This window comes from Leopardus geoffroyi, chromosome B2 (assembly GCF_018350155.1).
Source record: "Leopardus geoffroyi isolate Oge1 chromosome B2, O.geoffroyi_Oge1_pat1.0, whole genome shotgun sequence".
Taxonomy (NCBI): domain Eukaryota; kingdom Metazoa; phylum Chordata; class Mammalia; order Carnivora; family Felidae; genus Leopardus; species Leopardus geoffroyi.
The window spans coordinates 110861302-110880656 of record NC_059332.1 but is presented as its reverse complement, the minus strand read 5'-3'; the positions used below and the strand labels follow the sequence as shown (position 1 = coordinate 110880656).

General features: G+C 39.7%; 1 protein-coding gene across 2 annotated transcripts in view; it reads right to left on the bottom strand.

Moving 5' to 3' along the window:
• CLVS2 (clavesin 2) overlaps positions 1-19033 on the bottom strand; it is a 71256-nt gene extending 52223 nt beyond the window's left edge. Inside the window, exons 1-3 of one of the 2 annotated variants that reach the window (XM_045499453.1) lie at positions 18419-19033; positions 17054-17977; positions 5601-5775 (exon numbers count right to left, since the gene is read on the bottom strand). In XM_045499453.1, the coding sequence (XP_045355409.1) occupies positions 5601-5775; positions 17054-17442 (564 nt within the window). In that variant the 5' untranslated portion in view covers positions 17443-17977; positions 18419-19033. The remainder of the gene's footprint in view (positions 1-5600; positions 5776-17053; positions 17978-18418) is intronic. The other variant, XM_045499452.1, reaches the window with a different exon arrangement.
• Positions 19034-19355: the final 322 nt, after the last annotated feature.

Here is a 19355-nt window from a genome sequence, read left to right as displayed (position 1 = left end):
ATTATGCTAAGTGAAATAAGTCAATCAAAGAAATACAAATACCGTATGATTTCACTCATATGTGGAACTTAAGAAACAAAACAGATGAACGTAGGGGAAGGGAAGCTAAAATAAGATAAAAACAGAGAGTGAGACAAACCATGAGAGACTCTTAAATACAGAGAACAAACTGAGGGTTGCTGGCAGAGTCTTGGGTGGGGGATGGGCTAAACGGGTGATAGACATTAAGGAGGGTACTTGCTGGGATGAGCACTGGGTGTTACATGTAAGTGATGAATCACTAAATTCTACTCCTGAAATCATTATTACACTATATGTTAACTAACTTGGATTTAAATAAAATTTTTAAATTTTTAAAAAATTTAAAAATATTTACAGATTCTGCACAGAGAAAGCATACAGAATTATCTTGGACCAAGATCATGAGTGGCTTATCAATCTGTGGTTGTGTTGATAAAAAGTTCTTTTTGGCTATGAGAAAAGTGCCTTTCACTTGGGCCTTCATCACAGGGACTGAGAGGCTGACAATCACTCAAAGTGGATGCTCACTGGATAGAAGAAAGTGGTTCTGCCACTAGGAGTCAAAGAAAGTGCAAGGCCACAGGCCAGCCATTTGTGACTTTGTTAGAATTGTACTCTCTACCCCAAGAAACAAATTGTATATTGTGAGGATTTTGGCATGGGGGAGGGAAGTCACTCTAATCTGAGCCTACCCACTTTTTCTGAAGCACAGCCCTAGAGACAATAAAACAAGATTCAGGAAACACATTGGTCTTTAGAGTCAGACAACCTGGACTCAACCCTTCATGTCAGGTGAGAAAAATTGGCTAAGTCTCTTAAACTTCTTGAAGTTTCATTTCCTGTTCTATAAATTGAGATCAACGTACTTACCACCACGGTAGTATGGAGGCTCTCTAAAATTTTTTTTTATGTGTATTTTATTTTTGAGAGAGACAGAGCACAAGAAGGGGGGGTGGGGGAAGAGAGAGAGGGAGACACAGAATCTGAAGCAGGCTCCAGGCTTTAAGCTGTCAGTGCAGAGCCTGACATGGGGCTCGAACCCATGAACCACGAGATCATGACCTGAGCTGAAGTTGGTGCTCAATTGACAGCCACCCAGGTGCCCCAGTATGGAGGTTCTCTAACTCTAACTTCTCTATCCTTCTATCAAAGTCCATTCTTCTACTTGAGACATCTTTCCAAAGCAGAAGAGTCACCAGGTCACTTTCCTGTCCCAAACCTCCCCAAGTCTGGAGAAACACAGGCCAAACCACATAGGGTGCCATCCGCCACCCCATTGAAACAGTTCTCAGCCAGTCTTTCTTTGCTCATCTCTGATCATTTGCCTCAATTCACTTCTTGGTCTAGTTTCCTCAAAACAGATTTATCACGTACTTTTGACCCCTTACAGCTGTGTGTTTGTTCAAAACACCCCCCCAAAGTTTTCCTGTCTGACAGGTTCTTCCTGTCCTCATCCACTTAGTAAACTCTTGTTCATCCATCCAGGCCAAGGATATCCACATATTTGCTATCTTTCCCACTGTGCCTGGAGTTTCTCCCCCAAAAAATAAAGATTAATTTTCACCAGGTGAAACAATTCCGTTTTTCATTTGGTTTCCAACATGAACAAATATTTCATTTGGCGTCTAACGTGAAAATATCTAGATGTTACTTAACCACACAGTGAAGTGATAAAAAAAAAAATGCAACCTGTGTATTGAAAACCTGAAAACTAAAAGCAAAATGTGATGTTATTCAGATTCCCAAAGTCAGTCAACTTTAAGTCTTCACAGTCTAAGTAGTCACTGAATTGTAAGAAAAACAGCACACTTGCAGAAAAATATGCCGCCTGACAAATGAGCTTATCCACATCAATTACTTTGAGCATTGCTATCACCTCCTAAGCAAAAGATGTATCGTTTCTAATTTAATACTCTAAAATTGGTATAAGTGAATGGACTGAGATTCAAACAAGGTACGTCATTTGCCCAAGTATTTAATATGTAGCATTGTTGTCATCCAAACCCGGGTCTATCTGCCTCTAAAGACCATTCTATTTCCACCCCTCTGCATTATCTTTCTATTGACCTTGCACTTTGATCATAGGTGGATCTTAAAAGCAATGGTCTATGTGTCTTTTTCCCAGGTGTCAGGTGCTATCTCTAGCCAGATCACTCAAAATCCTCTTTTGCTTGAGAAAAGGGGGGGTTGGTGTGTGAATTTAGAAAGGTTATACAATCACTTAAAAAGGAAAAGAGATGGGGCCTCTTCAAAACACAATTACGTCATCCTATTAATAACACACATAATTAAAGTAAGTTTTCTTCCTGGCACTAGACCCATTGGTAGCCTTTCTTATTTTTGGTTCAAGTACCTTGAATATTTGTTGTGCTCGCCTAAATAAAAAGTAATATATTATAGCAAGATTATAGCATGGTATAAATTCTCACTGAGTTGTTACAAAATATCCTATCTCTTCATTTCCCTGACTAGGTTCATTGGAAGGGGTTTACTATTGTGGTAGTGGTGGTGGTCTTGATGAGGGTAGTAGTTGTGTTTAGCAACCTGACATTGTGTATATATCTTACTTCAAACTTTTTTTTGGACTTACATTAATCTCAAAAAAAACAGTTTAAATTGATGCTTAGAGTGAAACATGTATCAATATGCAATAATATGTCATACAAAATATATGCAAAGTAAAACAGAGTCATGATTACAAAAGCCATAAAAAAATGTTACTTCAGTAGAAGACTATGAAATGCCCCATGCCCCAATGAATGGAACATTTTTAGCATATCTTATATTCTTATTCAGAATTGCTATTGTTTTTAGATCTAGATATAGAAGTAGTCATAGATACAGACAGAGACAGAGATACAGAGCATTTAAAAATCAATCTGAACTTGAGAAACATCTAGTTTAAAGATTAGTAACAAGTCAAATTTATTCCCAGAAAGAGTTCCTTTAGGTGGCTTCCCAGTTGGCCATTAGAGGAAATCAACTCTCTTACTCAGTCTGGGTCCTGGGAGAAAGGTAAGGGGACTGAAACATTTATGGGAAATAGAAACAAGGCGGGCAGCCAGCACAAGGGATCCTTCCCTCTCCAACACAAACACAAAGATTTAAATTGATGGTAGCTCCTGTTGTGCTGACACTTAGCACTTAAAGAAATTCTGATAGTAGCCATGCTTATAGGGAAGTTCCCAAACATGTCCAAGTTGTCAGTTTTCTCTCCTGGAATGGCTTACAATGTTACTATTAAATGACTCCAAAAACCATGTAAGTTGGTAAATAGCAAGATACTGAGTCTATCCTGAGATGCTTTTTTTATTTTCAATTTCTTACAAATAATATGAGTTCTCCAGTCCTTCATGTAGCTGAAGGCCTGCCTATCCCTAGTGCAGAAAGAAGACGACGGCAGGTAGGGGCACCTGGGTGGCTCAGTCAGTTGAGTGTCAAACTTCGGCTCAGGTCATGATCTCACAGTTTTTGAGTTTAAGCCCCACATCGGGCTCGCTGTTGTCAGCATAGAGCCTACTTCAAATCCTCTGTCTTCCTCTCTCTCTTTCCCTCCCTTGCTTGTGCTGTCTCAAAAATAAATAAAACATTTTTAAAAAGCTAAAAAAAAAAGAAGATGGCAGGTTAAAAAAATTATAAAAGGCTAGATTACCATTATGTGTTAGGTAGCATGGTTGTAGAATCCAATTTTCTTTACAAAGTGACACTTTATTTTTTTTAAATGTTTATTTTTGAGGGAGAGCAAGTGGAAGAGAGAGAGAGAGAGAGAAAGAGAGAGAGAGAGAATCTCAAGCAGGCTCCTCAATTCAGTGCAGAGCCCAACGTGGGACTTGAACTCACCAACCGTGAGATCATGACCTGAGCTGAAATCAAGAGTTGGATGCTTATCGGACTGGGTCACCCAAGCACCCCGCAAAGCGAAGGACACTTTACACGCTGCTGACAACAGGGTAGAATCAGGAGTGATTCTACATGATATACACATTTCCAAACATGCTTATCCTATGTCCTCTCCCAACACCTATTATCTATCTCTAAGGAGTTTTAAAAAAGGTGTTGTTGAAGAAAAGGCAGCAGCAAGTCTGACTCACCAAGAGCAAGTCAGGAAACCTGCATCAGGAAAAACCTATATAGAGAAAAAGGATCAGTGTGTCTCATTCATTTCAGAGGCAACATCCAAACTGTGAATTCAATTTGGTGATGATGTCCTGCTGCCTGGAGAAGAGGACCATTTTTATTGAGTCATCAGCCATCAGTTTAGGTGCCTACAGACACAGTCAGAAATTCCTATGGAGCAGAGGTCTGCATGATTTTGGCTATTCAACATAAAAAAATAAAGTCTGACCTTCCAGCCTAATGAATGACAAAGATATAATTAGTTATTTTAAAACGAGTGGTATTTTCAGTGGTAAAAGTTACAAAAATCGACTGTTGACTTGCAAACCTCTAAAATGCATGTTGAATACACGGAAAGTAAACAGTAAATAACGTCACTGAAGAGTTACTTCTCAAATCTTTTTTAGGAATTTAAAATTTATCCCATAAATATTGTATACAAAGTACCATAAAGCGAACTACAGAGAGCAGAAGGACATCCTAAAAGTTAAAAAGAAATTATCAGTAGTAGGTTTATGACATGTCGCTAATTAATAATTGATTTTCCATTTTGTAATTCCTAACCAGGTAAGTGTCATTCCCTGGAAGAAGCACCATTCCTATATAAATTCTATGTGATAGGCTTTCCACCAAAAACAGCAACAACAACAACAGCAGTAGCAGCAGCAGCAACAAGAAAATCCCCAATTAAGTCTAGAGAAGTAATTCAAAACAGTTATTACAAATCTTAAATATCAAAATACATACTGACCGATTGCCTTTCTAACAGCTTTTTGGGCAACACGAAGGTATTAATAATCATATCCTCAATTCATCAGGTTAAATTGAGTAGTAAAGCAAATAGTTACCTAATTAATTAATACACAGAAAAAGAAAGAGAAACAAAACAAGAAAGCTAAATAGCTAATAATTAAAATCAAAAACGTGCTCTTTGTTCTGCTTCTCAAGATAAAAATCTCCAATTGGCACCCACATTTATGTTTAGATGTAGTAAGATTTGCACTCAGTATTACAAACTCCCATCTACGAAAAGGCCACATCTTTCAACTTTCCTTCTATAATCCTTTGTCCAGTTATGGTTTTAGTGCTTGTGCTTAAAAACTATTTTTAAAAAAAATGTTATTATTCTTTTTTTAATTTTTTAATTTTTAATTTTTTTTAAGTTTATTCATTTTTGAGAGAGACAGAGACAGAGTGTGAGCAGGGGAGGGGTGGAGAGAGATGGAGACACAGAATCCAAAGAAGACTCCACGCTCTGAGCTGTCAGCACAGAGCCCGACGCAGGGCTCGAACTCACTAACTGCGAGATCATGACTGAGCTGAAGTCGGACGCTCAACCAACTGAGCCACCCAGGCTCCCCCTTTTATTATTCTGTAAGTAAGACATTTCGTCATTCTAACACATCAGATGAGAGAAATCAAACTTGAAAGACTGAGAAACTGGGTAATTTATAAATCTTTACCTGAAGGCCTTCAATAGCCAGTCGCAGCATGCTTGGTGTAAGTTTGGAGGCTTGCTTGAAGGTGAAGTTACTCCAGTCTATGATCAAAACAAATCCATTCACTTGAAGCTCAGGATCTTCAATCATAGCTTCTAAAGAAAGTAAGATGGCACGCAAAATATCCACCAGTGTGTACCTATCAGCAATAGAAATGTACTGCATTAAATTTGACAACCACTTTCACCAAAACTATAGATAGTGTTTACTACACTGTAAATTTCCTTTAAGATACCTCAGGAGTCTTAAGATTATTTTATTTAAAAATCTTCTCCTAAGAGAACATTTATTTACTGCACTCAGGGGACATATTAGAATTTAACATGTATTCTACCAAACCAAACTAAAATGCTTTTGAAAACATACACTGTTTCATATTTTACAACCATTTCTTTACTTCCAGGCCTTCCTATGATTTTCTAAAATCTCATTTCGACTATCCTGAAAACTAGGCATGGTAGTTTTTTAAGCAGCTCAGGAACACTCTCAGGAATTCTAACACTTGTACCTTCATATTTCCAAAATTTAAAAAAAAAATGAGATTTGAAGAAATTTTACCAATAAACAAGAACACTAGGGTTAAATAACACTAGGGTCTAAAACTGTCAACAGATTTTAATTACTTGTACTGAGTTTATGTCATAAAGCTGCAAGAAAAGAAAGGTGATTGAGTCTTGATCTTTTTCAGCCTTGCACTTAGCACAGTGCCTGGCACATTGGAAGAACCCAATGAATGCTCTTTATGTTGCTGTAAAATGGGAGTAGACTAGAGCACAAGAACACTAATTGTGGAGTAAGACACAGCCTCAGTGAAGGCAGCAGAAAGAAGAGCAAAAAAAAAAAGGCAAATTTGAGAAGTATTTTAGAGATGAACTTGTTAAAATTTGATACTTGATTAGATGCTGAGACTAAGATTAAAGGAAGAGTAAAAGATGACACACACAAAGATTTTCTAGCCTCAGAGCCTGAGTAAATGGTAAAATCTTTAATCAAAATCAATAATGCAAGAAGAGGATACCTTTGGGGATAGTTGGAAATGTAGAGTTTAGAATAAAACCCATTGTATGAGAAATATGTGGTACACTCAGAAAGATATATCAAGTAAATATCTGAAAAAGTAGATCCTAAACTCAGGAGAAAGCTCAAGGGTGAAAATTCCAGAGTCAAAAACATACAGATCTTAAGTTCAAGTAAGTGAAAGGGTAATGTAATCAGAGCTGAGAAGAAAATGAGATAATTATTCAAGAAGGAAATCCCAGCATTTCAAGAGGAATCACTGAATTTATGAAAATGTTAACAATTTCAATTTTTGAGCAGCCTGCATTTTAAGTTTTCTCCCCTCATATATTCAGGTGGACATGTCTAGGAAAAGCTAGAGAAATAAATCTTGACCTCAGGAAACAAGTGAGATGAAGAGGATTGCTGGATTAGGTGAGTGGAAGTAATGGGCTCACCAGGAAGACAGTATGAGACGGTGAGTACATATGAGGGAGTAGTTCTATTTTTACTTCTAAAAACATTTGGAGGCAAATGGAGAAAGCATAGTAATTCAGAAGGAACTTCAGGTGATTTTTCACTTGCTTTGGGTATCATTTCCTCATCTGTAAAATCAGTAGTTTGGAATAGAATCCCTTTGGGATCCCAACATTAATCAAGCATGGTGTCAGAAGACTTCAAGATGGAATTCCTTCCCTGTCCCTCATTAGCTGTGTGGTCCAGGACATGTCATTGATCTGTAATTCTGAGCCTCAGTTCCCTAATATGAAAAATGGAAGTACCTATTATTATCTTACTATATCTCACTGGCGATGGTGGGGTGGGGGAAGGGGGGAGGAGAGGAAAGTCAAAGACATGATGCAGGTGAAAGCTCTTCCATAGTGCTAGGTGTACAGAAAGTGTTCAGTAAATGTTGGTTGGAATACATACAGAGCATGCTTTTTATTGTAATGGTAACCATAGACATAGTGTACTAGGCAGGATATAATCAGAAATGAAGGCTGTTTACACTTAAAAATTATTGATGATCTTTAGATAACTTATTCTTATAAAAGGCGAGGATCAAAAAATTATTTTTAAATCTTTGGAAAGTATACAGGCTTTTTATAGGCCTAAGGATATAACATCTCAAAATACTTCCTGAATACATAAGACAATAAAACTTTGTGTAGAGCTCTGTTACCTATTTGTCTTTAAATCTATGAAATATGTACGGCTGAATACCTTTATTTGTCACGCCATGGCTGGCCTATCTCCTTTATAAATATAACGGCCTAACTTAGTGTTATGACAAAAAGTCTATAGACCTACACAGACTAGAAAGATGAAGGAAAAAGGTTATATTTCTGGTTTAGGCTTAGAGCCCCATTTAAAATATATGTTCATTTTAATTCCTGAAATTCATCATAATATCATGCTAAAGTATTTTTAATTAGAAAAGCCCAATTTAGAATCTATCTCCGTTATGATCATCCTTATGTTACCTATAGAAATACCAAATAGCATTAATACCAAAATAGCATTAAGTAACACTTGAATCTGAAATCAGCTTTGGAAGGATGATGTATTATTTGCAGTGAGAATAAACCATAGCACCAGTGAAGGCAGAATTCAAGAGGCATTTTGTTTCAAATAACACACTTTGAGTATGGTTTTCCAAAACTGAGGCCAAGTCAAGAGAAAAATTTACGCATATATTGTTATTCCAAAGGAAATAAAACAAGGCAAATCCTATTATCAGCAATGAAGAAAAGCATGTTTGCAAAGTTTTCAAGAGTAAATTTCATCAAGTTTTTAAATTTAATATCTTGTTTCAAAAAGAGAATCAAATGATCTTTATCTAAATCATTATATGTCTAAATCAAAGAAAAGAAACATTAAAACATCTTAGCTAACTGTATTCAAAGGGCAGGTCAAAACCACTCTTGACATGCCAGTCCTCTGTTGTCAAACATGTCACATTACTACCATTAACAGCTCAGCAGGCTATTCATAAGCAGAATCTTATTACATGAGATTTTGCCAAAGTCTGTAAAATATCTTCCAAAGAAATGAGGGATTTTATATCTTCAGGAATCCTACCTTCATCCTTCTCTTTGAAATTGTTTAGCTGTTGTACTCTACAAATCTGAGGTCACTGCAATAAATATGTTCATGTGTGAGGTTTACATCCCAACAACAGAAGCTCCACCATTTTTCTTCTTCCCTCGTATGTTGGAAGAAAGCCATAAATAACAAACTAGCACATTAATGCAGCTCTTGACTCTGGATTGTGCTTTCCAAAACAGCATTAAGTAAATCCTGAATCTGAAATCAACTTGGAGAGGATGATGCATAGCATGTAGTAAGAAGAAATAATAACACCAGAAAGGGATTTTACAACTGGGACACCAAGCTATACAGACCATGGCTCTTGAAAGACAGCAGAGCTGCTATAATATGTAAAAACTGCATGGAGAAGACTGACACCTATATCTCCTATTTACTACCTGTACAATCAAGACCAAGGAAGCGTGTTCTTCTGCCTCAGGCCACGCAAGGATTTGGGGGGCTGACTGGCCTGTGCTCTCCTGGGGCATCCTCTACAACTTACAATCGGTGCAAAGAGCAAACTAAATCACAAACAAGTCATTACCTTCCTACTTCCCAATCTTTTCTTCCAGCCTGACAAGGAAAAACTGGCATCTTGGCATCACACTGAACAGCACAACAGCAAGCAATTTCCCTTTGTCACTAAATCAATCAGCCATTATTAAATTCTTCATTAAGGCTGCCCCTCCCCTCAGTTTTCATTAAGCCATGTTTCTAATGTCTGAAGCACTTCCTATTAGAAAGGTGCTAAGGGGAAAGACAAAGGCGAAGAATTGCCTGTATTAACGCCTCAGGGTATCATCAGTACTAAAGTTGATGAACCTATCTAGGTGTTTTATATTACTCAGTGGCAATAATAACACCTCTATCTGTGTAATCATTTAAGAGTTCCAAGGCTATTTCAAATGCATTATCTTAATCTCAAAACAAGCACAGAGTCTCTGTGCTGGCTTTGTTCCTATTATTTTGGAGATGAGGACACAGGGTCTCAGGGAATTTGAACAGTTTGACCACAATCACCATGGGAGTAAAGCCGGGAGCCTAGATGAGAAGCCGGGTCCTTCTGACACCTCAGTTCTCTCCACACCCCATGGTGCCTCGTACCTAGAACGCAGTCTAATGAATAGCTGATCTGCTTTTTCAGGTCTCAGCGGTATGTATGTCAGAAGACAGATCAGGAAGTCAATACCAACGTGGCACCATGCCAGGTTCCAGGGCATGTTCCAGCCTGGCCCCAGCAGCAGGCTTTGGTGAAGGAAAGGCAAGAAGACATTCATAAGAGTCTGAATAGAAAGAGGAGAAGTCTACAAACCCTAGAGAAAATATGAACTCTGAAATATTCATCTGTCTGGCTTGTGTCACTGAGTGCAGAAGATTAGCTGTCTGAGCCTTGCTTTAGTTTTACTGCTGTGGGAGTGTAGGTGAGTGAGAACAAGTGAATCACTGAAAATGAAACATCTACAGGAATAATGTCTTTCTTTGGGGGAAAAAAAGTTTTAAAAAATGTGCACCTACTGCCACCAAAATAAAATAAAGTAAAACAAAACAAAATAGAATTGTAATGGAAAAAATGCAAATGTCAGAAAGGCAACTCTTCAGGGTAGAATACTCTAAGCAAATGTCTGCTAAGTCTTTGTCTTCAGAAGATTTATTCTAGCAACTTAACTTTCTCATTGTCTATTCTGACGTTCAATCAAGATTTTGTAAATGACAGATGGAATTTTTCCGCTAGGTTTATGTTTGTCCTTAGACTTACGTTGATAGCTGTCTACACACACAAAAAAAGTTTGACCAATTCACCTACTAGTTGTATGATCATGGGTGAAATATTTCACCGCCCAGTGCCTCAGTTTCCTAATCTGCAAAATGTGGATGTTAATAACACTGGCCTTGTAGGATTGTGATAAAGATTTACTATGTTAATGTTTGCTAAGGACTTAGAAGAGTGCCTGGCACATCACACATGCTATAAAAGTGTTTTAAATCAATGAATAAATAAAGTAATTAATTAAAGCATTAAAATGAGACAATAAAAGATTGAATTCAGGTAACAGAGAAGGTGATGTTCTCTCGGCACAACACTGTGTAGTCCACAGCTGCCCCTTTGCCCTGAACTTCGAGCGCAGGCAAATGGCACTCTCATTAAGCACTTACAATCTTTCTAGTAGTTATTTAATGTTTCATGTTTTTTCCTCCCAGAGGTCATATATCTCTTGATGGTACAAAGAATATGTCATATGTCTTTATTTGCCCTGTCACCTACTAAATTTCCTTTATATAACAAATGCTCAACTCAGGTGTATTTCAGCATTTATTTATTTATTTATTTATTTATTTTCAACGTTTATTTATTTTTTTTTTGGGGGGGACAGAGGGAGACAGAGCATGAACAGGGGAGGGGCAGAGAGAGAGGGAGACACAGAATCGGAAACAGGCTCCAGGCTCTGAGCCATCAGCCCAGAGCCTGACGCGGGGCTCGAACTCACGGACCGCGAGATCGTGACCTGGCTGAAGTTGGACGCTTAACCGACTGCGCCACCCAGTCGCCCCAATTTATTTATTAAGAGACAGAGGGAGAGGCAGAGCATGAGCAAGGGAGTGGCAGAGAGAGAGGGCGACAGGGGATCTAAAGCTTGACACAGGGCTCAAACTCACGAACAGTGAGATCAGGACCTGAGTCAAAGTCAGACGCTCAACCACCTGAGGCACTTTTTGTTTTTAATGATTTGAATGGAGTACTGTTTGTTCAGTTATTTGATGTTATAAGGACCTGACGTACAGGGACATCCTTTCCCTCATGTCAGTAGTACTGTTTATTATGTTAGTAAAATATATGTACTTGCCCTCAGTCATGTAAAAGAGTTCAACCTTTCTAAGAATGGAAGAAATGTGTTCATTGACTAGATAACAGTAATTTACTATCGGCTTATGTTTTAAAATATCTTTACACATTTCTTTAGAGGTATCCTGTCAGTGCAGTGTAGTAAACCTCAAATCCTTTGCTTCTCTTCAACTTTGTTTAAAGTTTTATATCTAAAATATGAAAATAGCCCAGTTCAAGTCAGACCCAATCAACATCCTACTTTAAGGTTGGCACTCTTGGTCTTTGCTGTTATTTCAAGATTATTTCACTAATTACTGTATAATTGCCCCAGTTTCTAGAGACCGTCCTATTTTTTTCCAGAGATTCGTTCCAATATTCCACTAACATTTCGCAGGACAATTTTTTTTTCTTTCCCATTTTCCATGGTATGAACCAAGGGCATAGTCTGGAATAAGATGCAGTTTCCAGAATCTTTGTTAAAAGAGCCTCCTTATAAGGAAGCAATACAGAGAGGTTCTGCTGGAACAGAAGTGCCATGGAATCCACACATGCTTTTCCAGTTTTGACTGAATCTCAAAGCCCACCCATAACATAGCACAATGATGTCTCCAGGGTTTGAAAGGTAAGGATTCCTGACCTTGACACGATATATAACACCTTAAAACAAAACGTTGAAACATAAATAAATATAAACTTTAATAAACTGAGTCTTCAAAAATCAGGCCTCAAGATGAAGCCTATTTTCTTTTGTTTGTTTTTTTTTTGTTTTGTTTTCAAGATCACTGAGTGTGAGTGTTTCTCCCTAATTATCTAGTTAATTGTGCTTGACTGTTCCTAGCAATTTTTACTTCATTTTATTTTATTTCATAGCACACTTCCAGAGAAGAATAAAACTTCATGGTGGGATTAAAACAAATCTGTATAATCTATGTCTATCTTAAAATTTTAATCTATTATCAACCTAACCTTCTTTCAGTTTGGAGACTGACCACATTATTTTAATAAATGTGAGCAGAATCATAATTCAATCTGAACTTGCAAACATTATCATTGTCTTTTTTATGAAAAAGCCACACAATAGGAACAAACAAACTACAATGATATGTTTTTTAGGCAAATTCCAGGATAAGTTAGAGAATCATAGCATGATGTTTGACCTGCTAGTCTTCTATCCCTTCCAGAGCTTCAATACTGTAAGTGATAATCAATGTTTATCATGACAAGCCAAACATAATGCAAGACGGTCAGTGCTTCTGAATTGCCACTATATTAGGAGTCGTTTATTTTAGCTGTATGTAATTGTTTTCTAAAGGTTATTAACCAGCTTCCAGATAAATGCTTGTTTGCTGTACAAAAGTGTAGAGGACTACTCTGAATTCTAATGAGGTAAAATGCTACTTGCATGCTGACAGCCTACGGGCCAACTATCAGAATGGGTGTCATCAGGACGTTTCAGGTGACATAATTTCCTCACGAGTGTTTGCAAGAACTACGGTCCAGTGAATTTCAACTTCTCAGATACCTGCTCTCACGCTCTAGGGTCTAAACTGTGATCTACTTTCATTCCAAACGCCCTTTTCTTAAAGTAGTATGATCCCTTCTAGCTTCAGTGTTACATTATCCTCACGTTCTGTTGTTGCAATCAAATGGACAGTTTGAAGGTATCTGTAGAGTCCTAATCAGGGCACTATCATCCAGGAAAGAAATACAGCACATGATATGTGGAAGATTATTGCATCCTAGTGATGTGGTGTAACGATTCAATTGTTTGTAATTTTGTGGAATTTACTTTTGTTTTCAGAAATTATGTTAGACAAACTGAAAGAAATGAGATGAAATTGTACGAATCTTTACAAAGGTAGAGCCTACTCAATAAATGTAATAAGTAATCTGAGCCTGTTCTATCCTTTTGAGAAAAACCACAAATCACATTGAAAGTCATTTTGACATTTCAGTATTTTAATTATTTTTTAGATATATTAGAATGTGATAATGCTGTGAATATTATTATTTTACCTTAGTCTTCCTGAAGATTCCATGTCTCTTATAAAAGCTTTGGAAATGGTCCAATTCTTTGCAATAACCTGAAACTGACCTGCACTACATTGCAGTGGAAAGAGCCACTATTTTATTTATAGTCACCAGCTCACACACATTTACTTTTGCTAGTCTCCCGAGGAGCACAGAAAACTGTCCTACAAATTTAACATAGGAGAAAGTATATATAAGATAACTTCCTACTTAGAATTCTTTCTTTTTAATGGGTAACTCACTTCAACTCAATATAGATTTGCATTTACTCTAGGTCACGTGCTATTGTAAATATAATAACATAAGACTTCATCTTTTTTGTTATACAGATCAGTTATTTCAGAGATCTTTACAAAATTTTTCAAAATTCATGAAAAAATAATCTTGCTTTTCCCTTGGGAGGTTGGAAATAACCTTATTTCCAAATAAAGGAGACACTTTCTTCTACCTCGTTTCTGGAATTTCCCTGTGTAATTCCCACCTATTGTTTCTTTAAAACAATGCTATTTTATTTTCTTTAAAACAATGCTACTTTTCAAAAAAGTTGTTGAAAGCCAGGCAATTCACTGAACAACACAAGGAAGGTGGTCCAAATCATGATCAGATGTGCAGTCTTCTCAAGAGACCCAGGTTGTTTGGTCTGGAAGGATGAGAGCAGGATCTGACTCCCAGAACAGGGAAGGCATGGGAACGAAGAGAATTTGGCAGGTAGCATGTTCACTAACAGAACAGCAGTAAGGTAAACATCGAGGGAAGGTGACACAGACTTCTGTAGAAGTCCAGTCAGTTAAAAATTGAGGCTGCGCAGTGTGGGAAGGAAAAGGATTCAGACCAAAGGTAGGAGAAGGGCTGGTGAGACCCTGATACTGCCAGAAAGGTATCGCCAGAAACTGTCCTGCAGGCTCCAGGGCAGTTCTTAGACACATATCTCAATGATAAAAGTTTACAGAGAATGTTTAGACGATAGAACTGATGAGTCCTTGTTATTGGATACATGTAGATCTGAGATAGGGGGCAGGTAGGAAGAAGGAGGGAATGATTTTTTTAAGAATATACGAGGAATTTTAGACAAGCTCAAAATAACTTGTGTACCTTCTGTTCTTGACATTCTATAACTTCTTGATTATACCTGTTTATTTCCAACCATAGAAACAGAATTTACAAATTTTAGCCTAAGGGTCCTGATAGAGTATTTTTTTAATAAGAAATAGCTTCTCATTTTTAATTTCACACGTATGAGATTTTAATGTTTAAATTATAAAAATAATTTTATATACCAATTAATAAATCATCACCCATTATGGATTTCCAAGGAGATAGATTCTGATTACTAGTAACCTATCCAATCTATGAAAGAATGAGATAGAGAACTAAAACATATTCTTTAAATCTGGAATATTAACTTCCCATATAGAGAAGAACTCTTTCATCTTAACTAGATTTATGTCAGTGTGAATATTAGTTCACTTATAAAGATAAGTGAATAAAGGTCTGATGTGTATGCAAGCTTCACTGAATGCAATCTGCCTCTCTAATATCTTTAACAGAGAGATTTTGAGATATATTTAAATATAAAATTTCCTCAGCTCCCATTTTACTGTAGCTCACAATAAACAAAATGCCACTCTGATATATGGATTAGGTTCTTTCTTGAAGAAATTTTTCAATTTTGATATACACAATAATTGATTTGCATAACCCTACAATGTCCATCTCAGACAGGAAACAAAAATTTCTTAGAGAGAAATTGTGGCCAAATAGTGGCTTTTCTTGGTCCTTTAAACTTTGCCACCTCATAAAAAGTAGAGTGAGATCTTTATAAATAACCAAAATAAGAAACAGAACTCTATTCCCCCTCAATAGCTAACTCTAAGTTTCTTAGCTTTATGATTCTTCAGGTAGTAATTTGTCTTTATATTTATCTAAAAGAAATCAGAGTAGTTCTCAACTTAGAATTACAGGGAATAGGTGACTATATAAAGAGTGGAAAAAAACCTGTTAGGGGCATCTGGGTGGTTCAGTTGGTTAAGGGTGGCTCACTCAGTTAAGCATCTGACTTCGCCCAGGTCATGATCTCATGATTTGTGAGTCTGAGCCTTGTATCTGGCTCTCTGCTGTCAGCACAGAGCCCACTTTGGATCCTCTGTCTCCCTCTCTCTCTGCCTCTCCCCTGCTCTCTCTCTCTCTCTCTCTCTCTGTCTCTCTCAAAAATAAATAAAAATATTTTTAAAAAACTTAAAAAAAGTAAAACCCTGTTTAAAATATTAGCTCACATTCTAAGGTTTCAATAATCCAAGAAGCCTATCTAGAAAGCTGTAAGATCAATAAACTTTCTCAGTAACTGTAAAAGTCTTTTACAATTGTTCCTGAGATGTTTTCAACTAACCAGATGCATCAAAAGTCACCATTCACAGAACTAAAAATACACCAATGTTATAACAACCAGCTTCTTATGATTCATAGTTCTGCTAACATTTTTAAGTCCCATGAAATATATTTAGCTTTGAACTTAATTGAAACTACCTTACACAAGAGTCTTTCATAATTTTTTATATCTTTCAGTCTGAGAAAATAATTTTGACTGAGCAAGTGGAAGAGTCCCTCTCTGCATCTTGCTATTATAACATAGATGAAATAAAAATATGATTTCCCCTCCATTAAAAAGCAATAGAGCTCAAAAGTCTACCAACTGACATATCTGAACGTTTTCCACTCCCTTACAAAAGATGAGAAATCACATCAGACAGGAAACACATTCTTTAGATTAGTGGCAGGTGTAGAACACACACACCAGTCAGCCTTTATTTTCAGTGTCAGCAGGCATGCTCAGCGAGAGGGCACAACTCTTCCTTTTCATTGAAGTGACACACATCGTATTATTCCTTCATCTACACATCACCAAGCAGAAAAGTTCCAAGCCACAAAACTACTTGATCTTGCTTGAACACCACGCTATTCTTTAAAAATAAAACTTCAGTGCTAAGAAGAGGGATGATGGTGATAGTGATGGTGATGATGAGGATGATGGTGATGGTGATGGCAGTGATGATGATGATGAATTTAGTTTAAGAATTTCTTTAGGAACAAGGAGGAAAAGTGGTCTCCACTCTCAGACTCATTTTTCCATAGAACAGTAAACTTATTCAAGGGGTGAAAAATAGAGCAGCTGTATTTAGAAGGCGAATGATTCAGATTGCAGCACAATAACACAGTTCTGGAAAACACTTAAAGCTGCAGTAGAAACTAGGTGCTCACGAAGCAAGAGTTTCAAAGGTAAAAAGAAAAGCCTTTCTTCCACTGCCCAGGATGTCCACCAAAACCTCATTTTGTAGTTTCAGTTTCTCTTCCCCTCCCCATGAGCCAAATAAACAAAAACACCAAAGCTGTAAAACTATGACATGACATGACTCAGGGTAAAATCCGGAAAATGGGGGAGTAAAAGAATCCCTAGTACAAGTTTGAATTTAGGATTTACCTGCTCTGATCCCAGTTGGCTGCAAAAAGGACTAGAATCTTCCTGCCATAGTGGTCCAGATTGGCCAGGCCCCCAGGGAAGCCATCTTTCAGTGCCTGCTTGATTCCAGGGTCAGTGGCCTTGAAGCTTTTGAACATGTCCAGGTTCTGCTGCCGGTACTCAAAGTACTGGGCCAGAAGGCGGAAAGCTTCAAAGTGATGAAACTTCCTGGCCCGCAAGAAGCGTAAGATGAAGGCATCATCTGTGCGCAGAAAGCCAATGTCCGGCCTGGTGATGACCATATCCCTCACCTCCTGGATGTCCTGGTGCAATGTGTCTGGGTTCTCGTTCAGCTCCAGGCGAGCTTTCTCCAGGGTCTCAGGAGAGAGACCAGCTTGTAAATGAGTCATTGTCCCGCTTGTTCCTGAACCTTCCCTTCCTCCTGCTGACTGTCCCACAACAGACCTGGCCCTTGCCACCACCACACTCTGGCCTCCAGACCTCCCTGCCGCCTGCTTCCTCTTCTGTACAGGAAATTGTTTGTCTTGGCGTCCAGACCAGTACCCTGTTGCTCCTGCCTCTCGGCAGCTCTTTTGTGGGAGTACGAACTTCTTTTCCCACCCCTAAAAACAACACCTCACTTTGGTTCCCTCTTCCCTTTCCTTTAAAGAGCTGTGGACCTCTGGTGGGCCCAACACTCCTTGTCCTTCCTCAACCCTAACAAAACACCCCTGAGCCCACCCAGCACGGTTGGCACTGATCTTGATGCTGTCCTCTTCTCTTCCAAGATGCAACAAAAACAACCCCCACGCACATCTCAGCCCCAGCTCTGTGATGCTTCTGCGGTCCCTACTGAAGGATGCGCCTGCCAGGGATAACGATGGGAATTCTGATTAATAATAAGGTGGCTCTTCAGCGCTGAGCTCCAGGGCGGGGAGAGAGCGTCTTTGCCAGAAAGAAAAAGACAGAAGGGGAGGGGGGGGGGGGGAGGAAATTATTTTTCCTTATGCTTATTTAAAGATGTTATTCTTAAAAGGCATTTGTGGGATTTTGTTTAAAATGATTATGATCCAATTAGGCGGAGACTCTGCAGATAGCGCACCTTCCCTCCTCCCTTCCTAGATACACCGTGATCTCAGAAGACACCAGAAGGGTTTTGGTGGCGTTGGCACCAGCGTGGGCTACCCACCCCCCAGCCCCACCCGCAACTTCTGCCTTCCTCTAACCCTTTATTTCGACGGAATTATCCCGGGGGTGGAGGGGGGAGGTGGAGGGAGGAGGGGGATCTTTCCCAGAACACACATTTCAAATGCGAGGTTGGGGGCGGGGGACGGGGGGAGAGAAGGTAGAGAAGAGGAGTGGAGGATAAAATTAAAATGTCTCTACCTTTTCTACAAAACCCCAAAGCAAGAGAGAAGAGCGACGGGCTCCTACCAGCAAACCCGGAGGCGGGGACGCTAAGCAATGCGGCACTCCCTGGCATCCATCAGCCCCGGCTTCGGCAGCGGCGGCGGCGGCGACAGCAGCATCAACTCCTCTCCGCGGGATGGAGCGAGCAGCGAAGAGGGGCGGCAGCTGGGACCCGGGCCGGAGACGCACTGGGGAGCAGCCGCGACCACATCGTCAGCCAGCAGCCCGCTGCCTCTCCCAGCGGGAGGGTGGGGGTGCGGAGCTAGAGCCACCGGCGTCCCAGGTCCTCGCCCGGCCCGGCCATTCGCGTCCCCGGGAGAGGAGAACGGAGGGAGCGGGGTTCGAACGCCTGGATGGACAAGGCCACGCCGGCTGCCGCCGCCTTTGTGCGCCGGAGCCGCGGGGCGGTGGGCGCGGCGGGGCGGCAGCTGCGGGGCGCGGGCCTCTCCACGGGGGCCCCGGGCGGCGGGAGTCAGGCGCGCCCCTCCGGGCTCTTGCTGCCGCTGCTGCTGCCGCTGCTGCTGCCGCTGCTGCTGCGGCCCCGGCTGCCGCTGCTAAAAGAGGACTCGGCTCAGCCCAACTCCTCTCTAATTATCCCAGCACAGATCTGGCTGCGACGTAAGCGCTCACTCAGCTCGCGCACGCACCCCGCTCCTCTCACCCTGACTCCGCTGGGGAGGACTGCGATTTCCCCCGCATGCAAATATCCTGAGCCCCAAGTTTAGCCTTCCCCTTGTCCCCACTCCTCGGCAGGCTACTCGAGCGGGCATCACCTGGTCAGGCGGGGCATCGACGCCTCGCGGCCTCCCCCACGCCCTTCTCTCACCCTTTGTGTGCAAGACCCCGGAGCGGCCGGCGAGTAGCTGTTGTAGATGGCAATGCACACGAACACACGTTTTCTAAGTCCCTTAGG